This window comes from Tenrec ecaudatus, chromosome 10, assembly GCF_050624435.1.
Source record: "Tenrec ecaudatus isolate mTenEca1 chromosome 10, mTenEca1.hap1, whole genome shotgun sequence".
Classification (NCBI taxonomy): Eukaryota; Metazoa; Chordata; class Mammalia; order Afrosoricida; family Tenrecidae; genus Tenrec; species Tenrec ecaudatus.
Window position 1 is genome coordinate 118,904,343 of NC_134539.1, and position 22,736 is coordinate 118,927,078.

At 50.3% G+C, this 22,736-nt stretch overlaps 1 protein-coding gene across 1 annotated transcript; it reads right to left on the reverse strand.

The window, feature by feature from the left end:
* On the reverse strand, window positions 1-16,503 carry HEATR9 (HEAT repeat containing 9). Its single transcript, XM_075559624.1, has 15 exons — window positions 16,419-16,503; window positions 14,337-14,386; window positions 12,688-12,872; window positions 12,371-12,497; window positions 12,135-12,191; window positions 11,876-11,932; window positions 11,046-11,103; window positions 10,500-10,630; window positions 3,810-3,992; window positions 3,407-3,499; window positions 3,191-3,310; window positions 1,776-1,849; window positions 1,341-1,392; window positions 627-713; window positions 1-450 (listed from the first exon to the last, which is right to left on the reverse strand). The coding sequence occupies exons 1-15, from the start codon at window positions 16,501-16,503 to the stop codon at window positions 1-3; spliced, it is 1,809 nt and encodes a 602-aa protein (XP_075415739.1).
* Window positions 16,504-22,736: the final 6,233 nt, after the last annotated feature.

Consider the following 22,736-nt stretch of genomic DNA (forward strand, 5'->3'; position numbering starts at 1 on the left):
TCAGGGGAAAAGGGTATGGATTGCTTTATCAGTGAAAGTTCGGCATGCAGATATGATCTGTTTGGAGGTTTTGACAAGGCTCTTGGGTTGTCTCCTGAGCTCCGGCTCACAGGGCCCATTAGCCTGTAGTAGAGCTTTTACTGCTTTAGAGAAACGGGATGGGGCAGCATGGGGGCTGATGGGGAAGTGTGAGTCAGATCTGTCGTGGGCCGTCAGCTTGGTCTGTTGGTCCATCTTGGTGCTGCACTGGGCAATAAAAAAGGGTCTCAGCTGCACATGTTGCAAGTCTTGGGTAGTTAACTCTTCAGGGCTCTCGGGCTCTGCCCAGAACCTCATAGGCTCTGGCTTCACATTGGTCGGAGGCTCCTCATGTACAAAGAGAACCTTGTTCTTCAGTCTTTTTCGGACCCAGGGGTTAGTCGAGGCCAAAAGGATTAATGTCTTCTTTAGCTGCAGTGAATCAAAGGCCCTTGGTTGACGTATTTCAGGGTTAGGATGGGAGAGCAGGGCTCACCGGAAGAAGAGCTCCCAGGGATGAGGCCAAGGGCCAGCGTCTGGGAGTTCATTCCCCACTTCACTCATGGCAAGGAGCTAGTGGTGGGAGAGGAGGAAGAGGCATGGCTTACATTCTCTCTCATCTCCTGGCTCTTTTCTGCATCAAGCATGTCCAGGAGTAAGTGGTACACCCGTGGGCTGCGGACCCCCAGCACACCCTGGCAGAGGCAGGCAGAGAGGCAGACTTCTGAGAGATGAGCTTAGAAGTGGTGAGGGAGTTGGTGGGGTTCCACTTCCTGGCCTCCTGAGTGGGAGCTCAGGTTCATGTGTGTGTGCACTGGCCAGGGGGCTCCCAAAACTTGGTGGAAAACTAAGATGCAAAGAACATCCTGCTAACTTCAAGGCCGCCTGGCCATGTGCAGGCACACCGGAAGAGTGCCTTAGCAGCCAGCTCCAGGAAGATGCCCTGCCTGTGCCTGGTCGTTCCTGTGCCTGGTCGTTCCTGTTCCGTGGCAGAGACCCTGCAGCCTGGAGACCCTTAGGAGAGCACCCACTACCTTTCCCTGCTCCTACATGCAATCGCCTTCCTTGCTAGGCCTCTGCAAGATCATTTCTGTAATGTCAATGGCAAGACGCCACCCGCCCGCCCCTGCCTTTCATCCTACCCCCCACCCCAATCCTGAAGAAAAGGTGACTAGGAATCCTTGGCAGGGTTGGCAACTAAACAGAAAGCCCAGGTGAACACCCTCCCTCCACATCGCAGCCCTTGCTTTTCCCTAGAACTCTGCCCAGCTCTCTGCCCCCTGCCATCAGCCCGTCAGAGAGAGCGTGCTGGCAGTTCTTACCAAGGAGACGACAGCTTCCTGGCGTGCAGCGACACTGTGGCTTTTCAGTTGCCTGTGCAGAAGAGAGTGCCGTCCAATTAAAGGTTGCATGGCTGATTGCTACTTCTCACAAGCACAGTGGCAGTGAGGGATGCTCATGTCACTCATCTCCCCCTCTTGTTTCTTGGGTCTGGAAGGGGGCCCTGCAGGAGGAGGCACTGAATGATAATCAGGATTCCCATCTGTCCGTTTACGAACCCTTTTCATGACCTCAGTGTATAGCAACCGTGAGTGGAGGGCCTCATGAGCAAACCTGTTTGGTGGACGAAGAAAAGCCCAGGGATAAAGGGTCACTTGCCCAGGGACATAGGCAGCAGGCTCTCAGCACTCCTGGCACTCCTCCTTTCCCACAGCTGGGGGTTTGGCCCTGGCAGTTCCCAAACCCAGGCCACTCACTCCTCAACCAAGTTCATCATCATAGGCTTCATCTTGAGCTGCTCCACCGTCTCAGCCACAGTCTGCCTCATAGCCTGCAGGGGGAGCAAGGCGCGTGACGACAGAGTGAGAGCGCATGAAGTGTGTGTCCCAAACCTATTTTGAAGACTTGGTGGGCATGCGGTCCCTGCCTTGACTGGACTGGTGCTGATGGTGCGGGTGAGGAAACAGATCAGTACAGCGTTAGAGTACTGTGTGAGTGTTGCAGCTAAAGCAGGGGCAGGGGGAGCGATGGAGTGTTGGAGCGTCGGAGCGTCTTGTGACTCAGCTTTGGGAACCAGGGAGGTTTCCTGGAAAAGGGGGCCCTACAGCTGCATCTTGAAGAGTGAGTGCAAGTTAACCAGGTGGAGGGCTTTAGGGGTGGGGGTGGGAGAAAGCATGAGCAAAAGTCTGGAGCTGAGAGGCAGCATAAAATAAAACCAATCCTAAACCAAACCCACCGCCAATGAGCTGATTCCGAGCCGACCCATGTCGGCCCTACCTAATGTTTCTGAGCCTTTGGATTTTTTCCCCTAAAAAAAGTTTCCTTGTGAATTTGGTGAGGGTTTACATTTCAGATCATCGTTATATTCAATTTAAACAACTTCTCAAACCCCGCAAAGAGGCTGTAAATCTTCAGATTTTTGCCTGCTCTGAGCAGCCGGAGTGTTTGAACTGCTGACCTTGCAGTGAGCTGTCCAACACTTCCTGACACCACCACCAGGGGGCAGAGAGGGACAAAATTGTGCAGCAAACTCAATCATCGCCATTGAGTCAATTCTGACTCAGAGCAATCTCCTACAGAGCAGAGTGGAACTGTCCTCGTGGAGGTTCCAAGACTAAATCTTCACGGGAGCAGAAAGTGTCGTGTTTACCCTGCAGCGTGGTTGGTGAGTTCAAATGGTTGACCTTGTGGTTAGCAGGTCAATACGTAAATTCAAGAAGAGGTGCCTGTCAGGACATAGCTGCCCTAAGTGTAAGATGGTGAGCAGGTATTAGGGAGCCACTGAAAAGTTTCATGCAGGGCTGAGGCACATTCTGATGGAAGTTTCAGAAGGATGTCTCTGGAAGGGCTGTGACTGGTTCTGTAACAAGTTCTAATAAAGGTCAAGGCTCAGGAACCAAAAGGAACCCCATTCTGACTGTCAATTCGGGAAGGCTGCCCAGAGGAGGTGGCATTTGGATAGGTCTCCAAGGAGCAATGGTATCTTAACAGGAGGAGAGAGGGTTACCACCCAGGACGGGTGCAATCCTGCGGGAGGTTTTTACCTTGCAGAGGAGGGAGGAGTGGCTCCCATGTAACATGGGAAGCAGCGCCTCTGCATCAGGATGAATGTGGTACTGTGGGGAGGAGAGCTCAGCCGGGGAGGGAGCGGAGGCAGGCCTGGGGCACTCACCACGAAGGGTTCATTATGTATCTTCTTCCTGAGCAGGTCGAAGGTGAGTCTTTGCAGCCCCTGTGCCTGGATCTTTTCCAGCCCAATCATCCTGAGCATCTTGGTGGCTTCCAAGCGGTGCTGAGGGCCGGGGTGGGAAAGGGGTAGGCCCTTGCTTACTCCTCAACCCTGCCCGAGTGCTGGAGGAAGGAGGTCACAGGGCAGCCCAGAGCTTACCTCCAGGACACTGGAAGAACACAGCTGCTCCAGGATGGCCCTGATGACTTCGGCTGAGTGCACATGCAGCTTCCAGACCAGCATGGTCAGTGCCTGTGGGGGCAGCACGAGGGCGGGCAGGGCCAAGAGAAGGGCCTTGAGGGCTAAGCTGAGAGCTGGTGGGAGGAGCAGGTGGGGGGTCTTTCTCTTGCCTCTTGGGCTTTTGAGGGCGAGCACAGGCTTGGTGTGCCCAGAGGGGCACATAGACAAAGGAGCCTCCATACGTTTCAGATAAACACAGACACTTGTCCACACGACTTCCTACTCCTGCTTGCTTATATGGACACACACAGTGTGCTCCCCTTGAAGTGAGGATGGCAGGGTCTGGACCTATCTAGGGCAGCACTGAGCTCCGTTTACCCACCTTCATCCGCTGGGTCTTAGGTCCTTGGCCCAGGCACCGGAGCAAGAACTCCTGGACTTCCGTGTTGCAGGGCCTCAGGAAGCCCAAGCACAGGGCTGCTTCCAGAGCCGCCTCGTTGGGCAACCTTCTCATCAGCATCTGCAGCAGACACACCAGCTTCCCTTCATCCCCCACAGGAGTCCTCTGAAGGAGAGACAGAGGAGAAACAGCGGCGGGATGCGGGCTCTGCCCCCAGCCAGGCTTTGTACTTGACAAAAGGGCCATTCACTTGCCTCTGACCCTTTTCCTTCCTCCCTAAACAATCTCATATCATTGCTTGATTCCATCCACCCCCTTATTTTTGCTGACACCTCCTGGCTCCTCAGCCCACAACTCCTCATTTCGCTATGATTTTATCTCCTGTTATTCTTTAGGGCCCTGTTTTAATTCCAGGTACTTACACACACACACACACACACACACACACTCACACACTCACACACTCACACTCACACACTCACACACACTCACACACACACACACTCACACACACACTCACACACACACACTCACACACACACTCACACACTCACACACACATACACTCACACACACTCACACACACTCACTCACACACACACACACACACACTCACACACACACATGAGAAATTGATTCAACGCTTCTCAAATGACTGATTTCAGCCATTAATTTTCACAGAGAGAACTTCTAACTGCCAGTTCTCCCTAATCCCCATTTCATGGACCTTAGTTTTTGACCTTCAGGGCTTATCTGTGCAGGTCACCTGCAGTATCTGGACACTAACAATTGTTTGACATTCTGAGGGTCCTTCCACCTTTCCAGCGCTCCTCACCTTCTTTCCCTCTTCGCCTAGCTTCAGTTCCCAGGTCCTGCTAGGACTCCCCCCTTGCCTCACTCTCAGTGCCTTTACCCCCTCTTGCTTCATCGTTGTCCCCTTGACCAAACCACAATCTGGGTTACATCCAACTCTGTGACCGGACTCCTGGGAAAAAACACCTACAGGCGTGGCAATCGCTTTTGCTTTACATACTTGAGCACCAAGCTTCTGCAGACCCTCCCTGCTGCTGCCTGGCATTCATCCTGTGCGCCCAGAGCAAATCTCTGTCCCTCTCCCCGGCCCACTCTTTCCTCTCCTCTCCCTCGGAGAGGCTCCCAAGGACAGTTGATCACCTTGTTCACCAAGAAAATAAAAGCCGCTAGGAAAGAAATCCCACAGACATCACCATCTCTAGCAATATGAACACCTGCGTTCATACGAGCTGCTTGTCCAGTGGCTGTTGTGGGCTCTGGCCACCTATCTGGCTAAGGCGAGCCTGCCCACGTGCACATCAGATCTCCCCCCACCCCTCAGTGACTCAGCACATTACGACAGCAACGCTTCCCACTCTTCACAATCATTGGTCCCTAGCATCACAACACACGTACTTTTTCACTCTCAGAATCACCGTGGCTGCCAGTTGCTACCCGTTCCAAGAAACCCCCCTTGAAAAGCTATCCATCCTTGAAGTCTCCAACTCCAAACATGCCTGCATCCCAATACCCAATGAATGTGATCTTGTTAAAGCAATCGATGATTTCCATGTTGTTAAATCCACTTAGCAAGGATCAGCCCTTGTATTATTTGATACAGTTCATTCCTCTCTGGATATTTTCTTCACTTGATTTTCAGACTACCACATTCTTGGTTGCTTTCCTTCCTCCTGGGCCACTACACAGTATTTGCTGGCTTTTTTTGTTTTTTTTTTAAAGAATTGCTTTAGTGTCTCTTTTTTAAACAATTTCATTGGCTGCGGGGAGGAGATGAGCCAGGCTGGGTACAGTGTAGCAATGATGAAACATACAACTTTCCTCTAGTTCCTAAATGCTTCCTCCTCCCCACTATCAGGATCCCAATTCTACCTTACAAATCTGGCTAGACCAGAGGATGTACACTGGTACAGATAGGAACTGGAATCACGGGGAATCCAGGACAGACGATCCCTTCAGGAGCAGTGGTGAGAGTGGTGATACTGGGAGGGTGGGGTGGAAAGGGGGAACCAATTACAAGGATCTACATAAAGCCTCCTCTCTGGGGAATGGACAACAGAAAAGTGGGTGAAGGGTCATGTCAGACAGTATAAGTTATGATAAAATAATTTATAAATTATCAAGGGTTCATGAGGGAGGGGGGAAAATGAGCTGCTGCCAAGGGCTTAAGTGGAGAGCAAATGTTTTGAGAATGATGAGGGCAACAAATGTACAAATGTGCTTTACAGAATGGATATATGTATGGATTGTGATAAGACTTGTAGGAACCCCCAATAAAATGATTTAAAAACAAAAAAGACCAAAAAACAATTTCATTGGCATCTAATCCATATATCATGCAATTCAACAGTTCAGTCAGATCAGGAAGAAGTGGCATTACCACAGACACTTAGAACATCTTCTTTATTGTGCTTATTTTTATTAACTACATGTTTCCTCCCCCTCCCTTGCTGTGCCCAAGAAACCATTACTCCAGTTACTGTCTTTCTAGATTGACCCAACTTGGATTTCATATGCAGAAAACATAGGACCCTCCTCCAAACGTAACAAAAACCTGTAAAAAACCAAAACCAAGCAACAAGAGCAATAGCACAATAAAACAGAGAAAAAAACCCGAAAAAGCAGACAATATGAAAAACTAGGACACGTTTAAAATGGATCGAAAGGAGAGCAAATGATAGGCGTTAAACGTTCACCTGACTGCACCTGCAGTACTCCGCTTTCCAATGCCCTCTGCACGAGAGCAGAGCTAGTCCCATGCCTGGGCTGCGGTCAGAAAGGAAGTGTTTGTCGCTGCCGCTTCTGCCCGCTCTCTGCACACTGGGGTCCCCAAGCTTGAGTCTTCTTCTTGCGATGCTGTCCAGAGACATGACCGTACAGCCCGTCGGTAGTCTGACAACTTCCAAATTGCGATTTCTCGTTTGGACATCCCTCCTAGGCCATGGATTGTGTATCCGATGACTTCCTTGTTCATCTCCAGGGAAGCCCAATAGAGAGCTCACACATAACTTGTCTGGAGTTGAACTTCTGACATGACCTCCAAACCAATTCCACTTAGACCTTCGGTTTCCATGTTCGTTGATGACAACTTCGTCTTCTCTGTTGTCAACAAGACAAAACAAACAAAGCCCCGCGGTGTCATCGCGCTTCAACACGTCCTTTTCCAGCCCTCTCTCCGAGGAGAGTCTTCCAGCACGGAGTCACCTCGCACAGCTCCCCTCTGGGGAAGCCTCGCCGTTTCTCCCCACGTTGTTTCAGGAGCCCCTAATTGACCTCCTTGCTGCTACTCTTGGCCATCACCCCACTCCATTCCCCACCAACTCAGCCCTCAGAGAGAACCTTTTGAAATACAAGTTCGATCATGCCACTGTTCTGCTCAAGAACCTCTAGCGCAGTGGTTCTCAACCTTCATGCCTCAACCCTTGAATACAGCTCCTTATGTGATGGTGACCCCCAACCATAAAAATATTTTCGTTGATACTTCATCACTGTCATTTTGCTACTGTGATGAATCGGGTGACCCCTGTGAAAGGGTCGTTCAACACCCCCCCAAAGGGGTCATGACCCACAGATTGAGACCCACTGCTCTAGCAGCTCCCTGTTCCACTCCAACTAAAAGCCCCGATGTTGAAAACCACCCAGAAGTCCACCGTGAGCTTCTTGGATTTGGCTGCGTGTCCCCAGGCTTCTGGCCCCACTCCCCTGTAGGAGCACTGGTCTTCCTGCTGTTCCTGGACCAGGCCCAGCACGCATCTGCTCTTGCTCAGTTGTCACTCTCTGAAGGGAGCCTTCTTGGTTTAAAGTGGCACCACCATGGTTAAAAGTTGCAGTCCATTCCCATCCGCACGCAGCCTTCCTGATGACCCTCCCCTTGACCCTTCCTGATGTTAGCCCCTGTTGCTCGGCACTCACTTTGCTACCTAGTTTCTCCCATTGCAGGTGCCACGTCTCACTTCTAACGTTGCAGCGAGACTCGCAAAAGCCGCAACCTGTATAAGGTAGACGCATGCCAAAGAAGGGAAACTCACATATAGTCAACTAGAAGGAGCACTTGAACAATGGTCAGGCTGCGCCTTGTCAAAAGCAGACAACTTGTGAGACCCAGAAAAGCAAGGCAGCGCCAACAAGTTCCAGCTCTCACAGATTTCTCTGTAGACATGACTGATCCGATGTGTTTATTCTTACTTGGTATTGTGTGTTTCCTCCATTACAATATAAGCCCCGCAGGGCAGGCGCTTTGTCTTTGCACTGATAGACCCCAAAGGTCTCTAACAGTACTGGACAGATGATGTTGTGAGGTGCCATTGAACTGGCTCCGACCCATAGTGACCCTGTGCACAACACCCGGCCCTGCACCATCCTCACAATTGGTCCTCGCTGATGCAGTCACTGTGTCAATCCATCTTTCTGAGTGCCTTCCACTTTACCAAGCATGATGCCCTTCTCCAGGGACTGGTCTCTCCAGACGACATGTCCAAAGTAGGTAAGGTGAGGTCTTGTCATCCTGGCCTCGAAGGAGCACTCTGGCCTTACTTCTTCCAACACAGATCGGCTTGTCCTTTTAGCAGTCCCTGGTGCTTTCAATGTTCTTCTCCAGCACCACGATTCAAATACACTGTTCTTCTATGGTCTTCCTGGTTCAATGTCCAACTTTCACATGCAATACGGTGCAGTGGATCATACCATGGCTTGGGTCAGGCACACCTTAGGCCTCAAAGTACTGTCCCTGCTCTTCAGTACTCTAAGGAGGTCTTGCAGCAGATTGACCTAGTGCAATACATCGATTTTGATCTCTTGACTGCTGCCTCCATGAGCATTGATTGTGGATCTAAGCAAGATAAAAATCCAAAACAACTCCAGCCTCCTTTTCTCCATTTATCATGGTGTTACCTAGTGGTCCTGTTGTGAGGACTTTGGTTTTCTTTACATTGACTTGTCATCCACACTGAAGGCTACAGTCCTTGATCGCCATCCGCAGGGAATCCATGTCCTCCTCACTTTCAGCAAGCTGTGCCATCTGCGTATTGAAGGTGGTTAATACGCCTTCCTCCAATCCTGATGCCACATTCTTTTTCAGTTAATCCGGCTTCATACAGATTGAACAAGTGTGGTGAGAGGACACAGCCCTGACACACACCTTCCCTGATGTTAAACCATACAGCGTTCCCTTGTTCTGTGTGCACGACTGCCTCTCGATCCCTGTGCAAGTTCTGAATGGATGCAGTAAGGTGTTCTGGAATTCTCACAGTTTATTATGGTCCACACAGTTGCATGCCTTTACATAGTTAATGAAACACAAGAAAACATCTTGTTGGCATTCTCTGTTTTGAGCCAGGATCCACGAGCCACCTGCCATCAGCCATGATATCCCCCGCTCCTCGTCCTCTTCTGAGTCCAGCTGAACTTCTGGCAGTTCCCCCTCAACGTACTGCTGCAACCATTGTTGCATGATCTTAAGCAAAATTTGACTTGCGTGAGATATCAATAATATTGTTTGTGGCAGTTACATAATTTCCTGTCAACTTGAGTGAAGGGGTGGTGGGAGTCTAGCCTATCAATCAGGCCATAGCCAATGAGGCCTCTGTGTGGGCATGGCCTTCTCCTGAGGATTCTGGGAATTCTTGTCTTCCTCCCTGGAGGAACACACTTTCTTTGCTCCACCTTCCTCTTGACAAGCCACATGGAGCCATACTGAGCCCTGAAGATGCTTCCATTGCCACTGGACCCACAAGACTTTCCACCCACAGGCCTGTGATCTTCCTTCATTAGGCATAATTGCATGTGTTGCATGAGTCAGAAGAGGAATTTATAGACTGGTATTGTACATATGGGCTAATATCGGATTTATGGATTTGATCTGGACTGGGCGAGGATTTTTTTTTAATATACAACTACTCTTCGATATAAAACTCTCTCTTAAACACATGCAAGAATCTCTGGATTTTGTTTCTCTAGTCAACCCAGGCTAACACAGTCCTAAAGTTTGAGCATTCTTTTGGGTCACCTTTCTTTGGAATGGGCATGAATATGAATCTCTTCCAGTCAGTTGGCCAAATAGCTTTCTTCCAAATTTCCTGGCATAGACCAGTGAGTGCTTTCAGTGCTGAAACATTTCAATAGGTATTCCATCAATCCCTGGAGCCTTGACACATGATATGGGTTTAGTATGTATTTGTTAAATAAATGAATGAATCATGGTTTCTGTCTCCCTTGCGACATTGATGGGCTCAGAGTAAGACAATCAAAGGGAAAAGAAGTCCAGAGTAGAGTCAGAGGACTCTCGGTCCCAATTCTTTCAACAGAGACTGGGCTTTAACAGGTTCTATCAGAGCTGATAATAATTAGGGTTGCCATTGAAAGAGCATATGCACTGTCGTAGGTTCTTTACACGCACATCTCTTTCATCTAATCTTCTCAACAATGCTAGAAGATTGTATGGTCTCTGTTTGACAGATGCCCCAGTCTGTGACTGTGGGCATTGCCGATGACAATAAGTGGCAGAGCCACATGCTTCTAGCCAACTCCACAAGAAACAACTCTCCTTAGTGCAACCTACAGCGATCATCCCAAGACAACTCCCAGGCAATACCCAGGATGACCATGCCTCAGTTTACCCCAGCTATGAAATCTGCTCTCAATTACCTTGTGTTTAGGGACAGCTAACCAGTTGTTCAGAGCGATTCGTAGGCCCACCAGTGTATCCATTCGGAGGTTTTCATTTTGCCCCTTCAACTGGTGCATGAGGACCTGGATCACGTGCTTATTCAGGCATCCTGCACAGGAAAAGGCTTCAAGTCAGGGCAGAGCCTCAGGGGCGGCTTCTTCCTCCCACGAGCCATTTGACCCCACTCGGCCCCAGGCATGGCCCTTCTTCGCTGGACACCGAGCGCCAGCACACTCTTAGGAGGCTTCCATCTCCACCACTGACAATCTCTTCGCTCTTTTCACCCCACCGTCCTTTCTCTGCCCAGCAGGAAATAGGAGAACTCCCCAAGCCAAACCAACCCACAAACCAACACAAACCCACCCATCGAACTCACTGCCATCGAGTTGATGCTGACTCCTGGCGACCCTGTAGGACAGAGTAGAACTGCCCCTGTGGGTTTCCGAGACAGACCCTCTACAGGAGCAGAAAGCCTTGTCTTCAAAGAAAGCCTTGTTCTCCATCCCGAGAGACGATGTACTCACCCAGGAGGGCCAGGGTTCGACAGGCCTCAAACTTCACTTTCTCTGGACCAGTTTTGGCCTGATGTAGGAAGCAGGTAGGGGAAACATAGGACAAGGTGAGCGACTGTCAGAGGCTTAGGATTCAACTCAGCCTACCTCTTTCCATTTTGTGGGTACGAAACCTGTCTACCCTCAAAGCACAGGCAGGATGGCACAATGGGAGGCACCCTGGACTAGATCACACGTTCATTCCCATCTCTCGAGCTGCTGTCTAGTAGCCAATGGTCTTGGGCAGGTCACTTGGCATCTCAAGGATTTTCCGTTCTCAGTAGAAGCGTGCATGTTCTGATCAGAATGCTCGTAGGTGTGTCATGTGACATGGGCTGCACTTTTGTGGGCATGACGATGGTGAGCATTTTTTGGGGTGTGGAGTAAGCGTGCTAACAGGTAAACCAACACAGAACTCAGTTTCCTTTCAACCTGAGTGGGATTATGGCGGAGGGAGCATGCTCCTGGTGGCCAATGGGCACAGCAGCCTGGGGCACTGATTCTGAGGTAGAGAATGAATTCAGCCTGGCTCCTGCGTGGCTTTCAGTCGGGACGTTTGTGTTAGGCCAAGGGCATCGCCAGATTGTCCCTTTCCCACCCTTGGCCAAGATGCTCTTGGAAGAAGTCCAGGATATGATGGGGGTGGGGGCCATGCTACCTACTCATAGTTCTGTCTCTGCATCCTGGGCCTGACCAACACCTTTGCAGAGGGGGGTGACCCGTTCTGCACCCACATGCCTCTGCTCTGTGCCCTTCACACTCTGTTTGCCCCTGCCCCGTTCTCCACACCGCTGCAGACTCACCACAGCCCGTAGCGCCTCTGTGATCACTTTGTCACTGATGCCCAGGCACCCCAGAGCCTGCACGCACAGAGAGCGAGGGAAGCAAGCAAGAGACCCTGGGTACCCGCTCCCCCCATCCCTGGAGTTACCATCTTCGGAGGCACAGCCAGCATTTGTCATTTGACTGACTCCCACCACCCCCTCGTCAGGCGCCTCTTCACTGTCTAGCTCAGCCAGCTCCTTCCTGTCACTGCCCTCCACCACTCTTGCCTCGTCCCACCTGAGCTGCATAGAGCTGGTCCTCCTCTCGGGGAGACTTCAGACTGTGTGTGAGCTCCTGTGGATCCCAGGCAGCCATGAGAAAGACAAGAGGCAGGAATCCAGATGTTCAGCCTGAAAGGCGCTCCTCCACTTCCATCCTGTCCCAGGGACTGAGGGCTGAGGGATCGCGGCACTCCAAGGGAAGGGCACCCCTAGGGAGGGAGCCTCCCCAGCCCTTCCATCATGGCACCTGACCTTTAATCGTTGCCACTTCAAGGCGGACAAGGTAGACTTTGAGGGCCTAGATCCCACCTGAGATTTGGGCAGGAGTTTGGTCAGGGGGAGATGGAGCTTTTGGAATTCAGTCCTCTCTCTGAGATCCCTGTTCAAGAAATGGCAGAGCGTGGCTGCCTTCATCCCCGTCTCCTCACTGCGTCACAACCCGTGCTCCCCATGGACTGGACGTCAGCCACCCAAACCAGATGCCCTGTACCCCAGGCTCCCCTTTGGGCTGATTCGCCCCACCTCTCTCCTCCAGGGTGTGGGGAGCTCGGGGTGGGCAGAGCACACACCTTTCCTGATCCTGCATTTTCTGAAACAAGATCTTCGGGCTCTCCCGCTCCCTCTTTGGATCATAGAAAGTGTGCCAGTGGGAGTAGATCTCGGGTTTCTGGAAGTAGCAGTAAGGCTCCGCGTGCAGCCTGCTCTGGTGCTGCCTCCAGAGCTCGGGAGATGGGGGGTACTCATCCTTCGGCATCTAGGGGTGGCAGTGGCAAAGCATAGCCTTCAGCCGGTGCCCCTGGGCCCCTTTTGTGGGTGCCCGGTGTAGCCACGGGCTGCGTGGGAGATGCTGTGCAGTCGGTCCTCTCGACCAGATGCACGGCCTCCCCCCAGCACCCCCCAGCCTCCTGGTTATTCACTCCATCTGCTTTTCATGCCAAGGAACTGAAACCTTCCTTGCCTGTGTCCCTTCCAGGTTAATGTGAGGATCCAAAGAGAGGCGGCTTGTGAAACCATTGATGGGCTATCGGCCGCTCTGTGCAAAGGTAGTGGGGGGTTCAAAGCCCCCTGAGATGGCACAGGACAGCCGAGGGTGGATGGGATATAACACGAAGATGGGAAAAGACGGGCCACTCATCATTCAGGAATCAGCAGACTTTTACGGAGTACTTACTACATGCCGAGAGGGAGCCGGGTGGCACAGCAGTTCTGGTTCTAGAACCCACCTGCCTAAAGGAAGGTTGGTGGTTTGAAGCCACCAGCCCCCTCTGGGGGAGGGCGATGCGGCCATCTGCCTTCAGGAAGGGGCACAACCTGGGAGAGCCTGGGGGGGCAGCCCCACTCTGACCTGGAGGTTGTCATTCACTCGGTGATGACGCGTTTGGGGTGTGTTTCGGCTCACTGTGTGAGTCCCGCGGGGGTGCGGTCATCTCCCTGCCTGCAGGGAGCTTCTCAGAGTGTCTTAGTCGAGAAAACGCTCTTCCTCTTGTATGAGTTCAGTTGTGGGCCACCAGCTCCAACTAGTGGGGGCTTGGGGGCGAGTCAGGAGTTGTTCAGGACTCCTCCCTGCCCCTTCCTCAAGCTGCGCCATCCTGACCCCACTGAAAGGGGCCCTTCAGCCAAGGATTCCCCAGCTGCTGACCGGAACCACAGTATTCAGGGTCACTATCAGGACTGGAGAGACTGGAGACGTGGGGTGTGTGGGGCTGTCAGATGTAACAAACCCCGCCAATGGCACACCAGGTTCACATGGGTTTCACATAATGAATACAACATTTGGAAAGAATTATATGAAAAAAAATCATTCATTGTTGATCTGAAATTCAAATCGGACTGGACAGCCTATCTTTTATTAGATCACCGTGGCAACTGAGAAGAGGGAGCCTGTCATCACTCTGCCCAGATAAGGTTCTGTACAGGGAACTGTACAGGGGACCATATGGGGTTCCCCAAGGTCAGAGTGGACTCGATGGCAGGGAGCATGTCTTCATTTTTGTCCTTTGGTGTCGCTGAGACCTAGGGGCACCCTCTCGACAGTGGCGAGATCGGCCCGTGGCAGGCGGCTCTTCAGGCACCGAGGAAAAGTGACTTGGGCGAGTTCACTGAGTGAACATCTGGCTCCCCACAGTGAGTGCCTGGGGGGCGGGTCTGCCAGCTGGCCTTCGTGGGTGGGGCCAGTCTGCTGGGTCCGCTCCCAGGGTGGTCACACGAAGTCGCTTACCTGGTAGCAGGATAAGGGTAGGTGAACGATGGCGGTGGCTCTTCTCTGTTCTGGGGAAGAAGAAGGGTGTGGGAGGGCAGATGCCAAGGTTGGCTAGAGAATCATTTACTCAGGCATTCGTGTCTTCATCACAGCATGGCACAGAGCCCCAACGGATCAGGGCGATTGCGCCCTCTTCAGGGAAAAAATTACTTAGTGCCCCCGCCTGCCCTGCCCTGCCCTGGGAATGGAGAACTTTAATAGCAGAGCCCATAATCTTAGGTAAAGTGCAGGTGTCTGCTCTTGAAGTCTCCTGGATCCTTCCGGCATCATGCCCCCACCAGGGGTGGTATCCCCTATTTTGGGAAACACTGAAGGTGGCAGGTATTTCACCAGGCACCAGGAAGGCAATTCCAGCCCTTCAGAGGCTCATTGGCTTCTAGGACTTAGTGGTCTAGGGACCAGCAGCCCTTCAGCTTGGTTGGGGGTGGGGATAAGGGGTGGGGTAGGGGCGGATCTTAGAAACACAGACTCTCAAGCTCCACCCTCCATCAGCGAGGCTTCTCCGTCTCATGGTGACTCCAGGGAACAGAGTCGAACTGTCCCATGGTTGCTGGCCCAGGGGCTGGTGGCTTTGACCTGCCAGCCACTTCTGACCCATGTGCTTTAGTAAGTGCAGCCCCCCTGCCTCCACCCCAGACCCACAGAATCCAGAGCCTCACGTTCAAAAGCACCCCAATGGATTCCTATGCATGTGGAACTTTGAGAACCCCTGAGGTGGCAAGGTAGGTTTCAGCCCGCATATTCGAATGATCTGGGAGAATTTTGAACCCGCCTCAAAGAAACCCAGACTCTCTGGCACCGAGTCCACCCTCACGCAGAGAACAGCCCTGTGGGCTTTTGAAACGATCAGCCTTCCTGGGAGTAGAAAGCCCCATCTTTCTCCCATGGAGCAGTTAGTGTTTTAGAACTGTTGACCTCGAGGTTGTCAACCCAATGCATAACCACTACACCACCAGGGCTCCTTAGGCTCTGGCAATCTGCTCCCATAAAGCAAACCCTATGAGGCAGTTCTGCACTGTCACGCAGGGTCGTACGACTTAAAAATTGAGCTGAAGGTAGCCAACAATCCCATTAGTCTAACGGGATCAGATTCTCCAAGGCGGGCTTACAAGGCGCCCAGAAGATTCTAATGGTCATCCGAGGCTGAAAGCCACTGGCTTACTTCAGCATCCCTCAACTTTAAATGTGCCTTAGGTTTGCTAGGGGAGCCTTCGGAATCCGTATCTTTGGGGCCCATCCCTGGGGTTCCTGATTCAGTAGATCAGGGGTGGTCTCTGAGAATTAGCATTGCTGGGGGGCGAGGAGGTCACCGAGTGGCATGAAAGGTTTACAGCCGTGTTTCCCTAACACTCAGCATGTTGAACCGTTGCGGCAGCACCGCGGGAGAAAGGCCTGGCAGTCTGTGCCCGTGACGATTACGAATAGTAAAACCCTGTGCGGCGGCGGCTCTATTTTAAAACACACGCGGTCACTAGGAGCAGCAGTGGAGTCTCACAATGTTTTTTTTTGTTTGTTTGTTTGTTTGCTTGCTTGCTTGTTTGGGGGCCTGGGCAGGGACCATACTTAGAGAACCGCCTGCCTGGTTGGCGAGGTAGACATGTCAATTAGTAACAGAGGGAAGTCAGGGTGGGGCTGGTGTTACAGGTGCAGGGTAGGGATCAGGGAGAGTATCGCAGAAGAGAGACCACGCATGCGTCTTCAGTACCAGTGGACGTCAGTGAGATATTGGCCTGGGGGAAGAGCACCAGGCACAGGACAAGCACAGGACGACTTATACAGAGACTTGCAGCTGTGAGAGTTGGGCGGAGGGAGGGTGCAAATCTGGAGCAGAAACTTGGAGACACGCAGGCGCCCCATCTTTGAAGGCACTGGGGGCCCCGCTCAGGGTTGTGAGGAGCTACAGAAGTACCCCCCGACCCACCCTGTCCTTTCTCCCATGATGTGTTGAGCTGAGCTCCCCCAGCCTCTCCGCTGGGAGTGGGAGCCAGACACCCTTTTTCCGTCAGGTCTGTGCCCCTGGTCCGTTCGTGACAGCCTCACCTTTGGCCCTGTTTCTGTAATCCAGCCATGGGTACTTGTATACTGACTTGGTGGCATCAAGGACATGGTTTTTTTCATAGACCATCTTGTTCTTCCAATGACAGGGTATGGAACGTGCCCTTTGCTTCTTCACGGCTTAACGAGGCGACATTTCTGAGAGAGACTCATCTATTTTGGCAGAAGGACCAGGAGAGTGTCCAACTTCTGGAGGCAGAAGCTCCCGAGTGCTGAGCAACCAGATCTCCTTGGTAACTAGAACACTCAAGCCCCATTCTCCAGCCCTAACTAGCCTGTCATCCACTGACCTGGGACCTGAGCCGATCACTTTACCTCTCTGAGTGGCCGTTTTCACGTCTGACACGTGGGAAAGTTATACCTGCCCAGCTTAAGTGAGAAGCCGAACCACAAGGTCAGAAGTTTGAAACCACTAGTTGCTCCACGGAAGAAAGATGGGGTTTCCTGCTTTTGTTAACAGCTGCAGGCCCAGACACTCCCAGGGGCATTTCTGCCCTGTCCTATAGGGTCACTGACCCTGTCCTATAGGGTCACGGCATCGACTCGATGTCAGGGAGCTTAAGTGGAGGGGCTGTGGTGAGACCTCAGTCTGCGAGGAAAGTTCAAGTGTTTGGTGAACAGTTGTTTAGCTTGAGTAAGCCTCCATTGGGGCTAGGGATTGTTCTTAGGGTGTTCCACAGGAAACTAGCTAGAATAGGAAAACCTCTCTCTCTCTCTCTCTCTCTCTCTCTCTCTCTCTCTCTCTCTCTCTCTCTCTCACACACACACACACACTCTCTCTCTCTCTCCCCCTCCTCCTTGGGGGCAAGAGGCTCCTCACAAATGTGGTAAGAAACCTCCATACGTTTGCACATGCTGTTCCCTCTACCTGTTAGGCGTTCCCCCTCCTCTTATATCAAATCATTCAAATCTTTCAGACTCTTCTCTTCCCCAGGCTCTCTGCCTCCCCCCTTTCAGTGGCATCCTTTCTCTTCAGCCCTCAGTGTGACCGCATCCTTTGGCCCAGTTGTGTCCCTTTCAGTGTGTATCATTTAGCTGCTCTGTTGGCAGGCTCATCTTCCTCCCTGGACTGTGAGCTGCTTAAAGGCCAAGATGGCTGCTCAGTCACCTCTCTCTTCTGTCTTGTCCAGTGCCCAGCCCCGCACCTGAACATACGGCAGCCAGCTCACTGTAGCTGCAAAACACGGGCCTCCGAGTCGTCAGACTTAACATCACCTGTGGGGCAGTGAATTCCTTCCTGAAGCTCTTTTAGAAATACTCTTCGATCCTCGGGTGAGGTCCAGGTAGGATGGTAGGGGCCAGGCCAAATCCAGGGATACATATGGTAACCAACTAAAAAAAAAGGGGGGGGGAACAATAAAAAATGAGTAGTGGGGGAACAGGGCACTAACCCACCCAAGGGGAAGGTATTGTTTATATCTCCACAGGGAAAGAGGGACCAGATTTCAACCCAGTGCTCCAAGATGTGAATGCAACTTGTGGAGAGGTCTGAGGGGCTGACCCCAATCCCAACTACGTGGACACCTGCCCCTCCCCACAGAAAAATTTATTTCAGAGAACAGCACTGCATCTGCAGCTCTGGGAGAGGGACGTGTCTGATCAGAGCACACGGGAACAAATGAAGGGGGAGGGAGAGAGAGTGGAGCACATCCTGGCCCACCAAGCCTTGAGGACGATATCCCTACTCAGAGTAGCCAATCCACAGAGATCACATGGCCGGCCCCACTATGAGATATGACATCCCTCACTGACCCATAGCCTTACAGGGGACAACACTGGAGACAGTGTGGGAATTCCGCCCAATTGGAAGAGAGAGAGAAAGAGGCAAAACACTAAGGGTGTGCAACAGAACAGCAAGGGGAACAGAGCAACGAAGTCCCCAGGGATTACCAAAATAGACTTTGTGGCCAGGGCTTGCTGCCCCATCACACTCGACCAGAAAACACTCCTAACACTCCACAAACAGTCTTTGAACTAACTACAAGCTTTTCTTTCTTGTGTTGTTTTCTTTTTTTGTTATTGGCTTGTTGTTTTTTTTTTTTGTTTCATTTTGTTCCTTGGCTTTGCTCTGTCTTGTTTTTGTGCATGTTATTATCTCCGCAGATCTGTCTAAATATGATAGGCTGGATGAACAATCTGGAGGAGAAAACAATGGGATTGACAGTTCTGGGGGACATGGGAGATGGGGAGGTGGGGGGAAAGGTAGTGGGTGTTAACAAACCCAGGGACAAGGGAACAAGTGATCCAAATCAGTGGTGAGGAGGGTGTGGGAGGCCTGGTAAGGCGTGACCAAGGGTAATGTAACTGAGAGGAATTACTGAAACCCAATGAAGTCTGAGCATGATAGTGGGACAAGAGGAAAGTATAAGGAAACAGAGGCAAAAGGAGGCAAAAGACATTAATAGAGGTCTAAATAAAGGCATATACATCTGTAAATACATTTATATATGAGGATGGGGAAATAGATCTATGTACATATATGTATAGGTTTAGTATTAAGGTAGCAGATGGACATTGGGCCTCCACTCAAGTACTCCCTCAATGCCAGAACACTTTGTTCTATTAAACTGGCATTCTATGACACTCACCTCCCAGACACAATGGCTAAATACAAAGCGGGTGCATAAGCAAATGTGATGAAGAAAGCTGATGGTGCCTGGTTATCAAAGGATATAGCGTCTGGGGACTTAAAGGCTTGAAGGTAAACAAGTGACCACCTAGCTCAGAAGCAACAACGTCCACATAGAAGAAGCACACCAGCCTGTGCAATCACGAGCTGTAGAAGGGATCAGGTATCAGGCATCAAAGAACAAAATATCATATCATAGTGAATGAGGGGGGAGTGCGGAGTGGCGACCCAAAGCCCATCTGTAGGCAATTGGATATCCCCTTACGGAAGGGTCATGGGAGGAGACGAGCCAGTCAGGGTGCAGTGTAGCAACGATGAAACATAACTTTCCTCTAGTTCCTAAATTCTTCCTCCTCCCCCAACTGTCATGATCCCAATTCAACCTTACAAATCTGGCTAGACCAGAGGATGTACACTGGTACAGATAGGAACTGGAAACAGGGAATCCAGGGCAGATGATCCCTTCAGGACCAGTGGTGAGTGGCAATACTGGGAGGGTGGAGGGTGGGTGGGGTGGAAAGGGGAACCCAATTACAAGGATCTACATATAACCTCCTCTCTGTGGGGACAGACAACAGAAAAGTGGGTGAAGAGAGACGTCAGACAGTGAAAGATATGACAAAATGATAATTTGTAAATTATCAAGGGCTCATGAGGGAGGGAGTATAGGCGAGGGAGGGGGGAAAATGAGGAGCTGATGCCAGGGGCTTAAGTGGAGAGCGAATGTTTTGAGAATGATGAGGGCAATGAATGTATAGGTGTGCTTTACACGATTGGTGTATGTATGAATTGTGATAAGAGTTGTATGAGCCCCTAATAAAATGATTAAAAAACACAACGTATAAACAGCTCAAATGTCCATTAATAGGTGAAGACATAAATAAAATGTGTATACATTAAAAAAGAAAAGAAATACTCTTTGAACTCCCAGTATATAACTGGGTGGGACCGTGCAGAGAGGGTATGTTGATCTCTAACATGGGAATTCATCCATGCTGCTATCCTGCTGGGTATAAAATAAAGTGGGAAAGGGGAACTCACTGCTAGGCAGTAAAAAGAGCCAGGAGAGTCTAGTTCATGTTGACTCATAGCAACCCTACAGGACAGGATAGAATTGCCCCCTGATTTTATGAGACGGAGACTCTTTACTGGAGTAGAAAGCTCCATCTTTATCCTGATAAATGCCCTTAATCCAGGAGACAGAGCTGTGCCATCAGAGAAGTGGTCGCAGCAGAGGCAGTAGCACCAAGAGCACAGGACAGTGGGTGGGTGGCAGGCCTTCGGGCAGGAGGACCACTTTCAGTGTCGATGGTCTCCATTTAATTGGTTGACCTTCAAAGCCCGGGCTGAGTGGAGTGCCCTTTGGGCATTTATTGGCAATGCTAAAAGAATGTTGTTACACTACCTGAGCAGGGCAGAGGCCAAGGGCTGGTTCAAGCATGGCGGAGAGACAGAGGGACAGAGAGAAGCATGCCGGTGGACATCTCTGAGAAGAGGTGCTCCTGACCCAAGAACTGTACCCTGAGCATTTCTGATCCTCAATTGTAGTCTGTTAACGTTTCTAGCGAACCCTGTACTTGTGAGTATGGCCTTTGAATTCTCTGTGGCTATTGTGATGGACTACTGAACCCAGTAGAGCAGAGAGGGTTGTGGGAAGAATGGTTGGTGTAAGAATTGGTAAGAAGGATGGAGGGTGAAGGCATGTCTGACCTCAGCCTTATAGAAATGGACCTTGGGCTGTTGAGTGTGATTCTCTTTTCCCCTTGAGAAGATAGAGCAGGTCAGATGCTGCCTCTTCTCCATTTGTGCATCACCAATATACTGACATCATGTTCCTCAGGTGATGCTCTGCAAAGGACCTAATGCCACCCATGTGCTAGTCCTGCCCCAACTGCTTAACCGAAGCCTAAATATAAAAAAACTAGTCAATCCACCTTGAGAGACGTTCTACCAGAATCTAGTCTCAATGCCAACCGCCCCCCCCCCTGGTTTGGAGATACCTGTTGATTGATTGGATTCATTGATCACTAGATTTATATGTATCCCCCCCAAAAAATGATTTTTTTTTTACAAAACAGCTTTATCACCTTCAGCATACTCTCCATTATACTTAAAACATCTGTCAAATCTGCAATTCTATTCTTGGAAACATTTTTCAAACTCATCTGATTGGATGACTGACAGCACCTCCCTGTTTGTTTGTTTTTATCACTTCTTCTACATCATCAAATTTCTGCCCTTTCTTTCCCCTCCTTATTCTTGCAAACAAAAAGAAGTCACACAGTGAGATCATGTGTGGGTGTGTGTGTGAGTCGGGTGTGTGGGCAAGAGAGGCATGCTGTTTTTGGCCCCAAATTGAGATGGCTGCGTGAGCAGGTGCATTGTCGTGGTGGCAAAACCTGTCCCCAAATCAGGCCTTATTTGCCTCACACTGTTACACAATCTTTTCAGAACCTCTAAATAGAAAGTGTGATTAACTGACCTGGTGGAACGAACTCCAAATGCACTAAGAGTTGATGTTTTAGTCTATTCAGGAAGTTGACAGACATCCAGAAAGAGGTGTGACATCAATCGACATTTCATCTTTTTTGAAACTAGAAAACTCATACACGTGAGTTTTCCCCACAGTGTTGTCCTTGAAAACTGTGTCCACATCAGAAGAGTGTCTGCGGCATTTTTTCCCAACCAGGAACAAAATTTCACAGCCACACTTGGTTCTCTTAAATCAGTCATCATAAAAACCAGGTTTGAACAAAGCTGCTTTTATGAGAAAGTTCACTGTGACCAGAGAGAACCTTCCCAGGTGACACCACTGGGTGCACTAGCTCAGACAGAGTTGCTCCATGCTTGTGTAGTGGGAAGAAGGCGTACTATGGAAGTTCTGCCCATCACAATTCCAGTTTTTGAGATCCTCCCCCAAAGAGTGATTATATCTACCTACACACATATATAAAACAAATGTAGTAAAATGTTGATAGTTGAACTTCAACAAAGGGTATGAAGGTGTATTCTTTTTTTTCTTTCCTTCTGAAGCTTTATTAATTAACGACATGCTAAGTCCAAGTGTAAAACTCATCTGAGCTCCTAATTTTTAAAAAATTTGAAACATTTTTGGGGGCTTCATATAGCTCTTATCACAACCCATACATACATCCATTGTGTCAGGCACATTTGTTCATATATTGCCATCATCATTTTCAAAATATTTTCTTTCTACTTGAGTCCATGGTATTAGCTCATTTTCTCCCTCCCTCATGAACCCTTGATAATTTATAATTTTTCCCCCATGTCTTACACTGACAACAGTTTCCCTTTACCCACTTTTCTGTTGTCCGTCCCCTTGGGAGGGGGTTTTATGTAGATCATTGTGGGTTTCCCCTCTCTCCCCCCACCATCCCCTCACCCTCCTGGTATCGCTACTCTCATTATTAGTCCTGAGGGGTTTATCTGTCCTGAATTCCCTGTGTTGCGAGCTCTTATCTGTACCGTGTACATGCTCTGGTCTAGCTGGATTTGTAAGGTAGAATTGGGGTCATGATAGTGGGGAGAGGAAACATTAAAGAACTAGAGGAAAGTTGTATGAGTCATCGGTGCTATACTACAGAGGGTGTACCCCTACAAAATTCTGTAGGCTTGAAATTTTGCAAATTAGAGAGAGAAACAAAATCATGGGC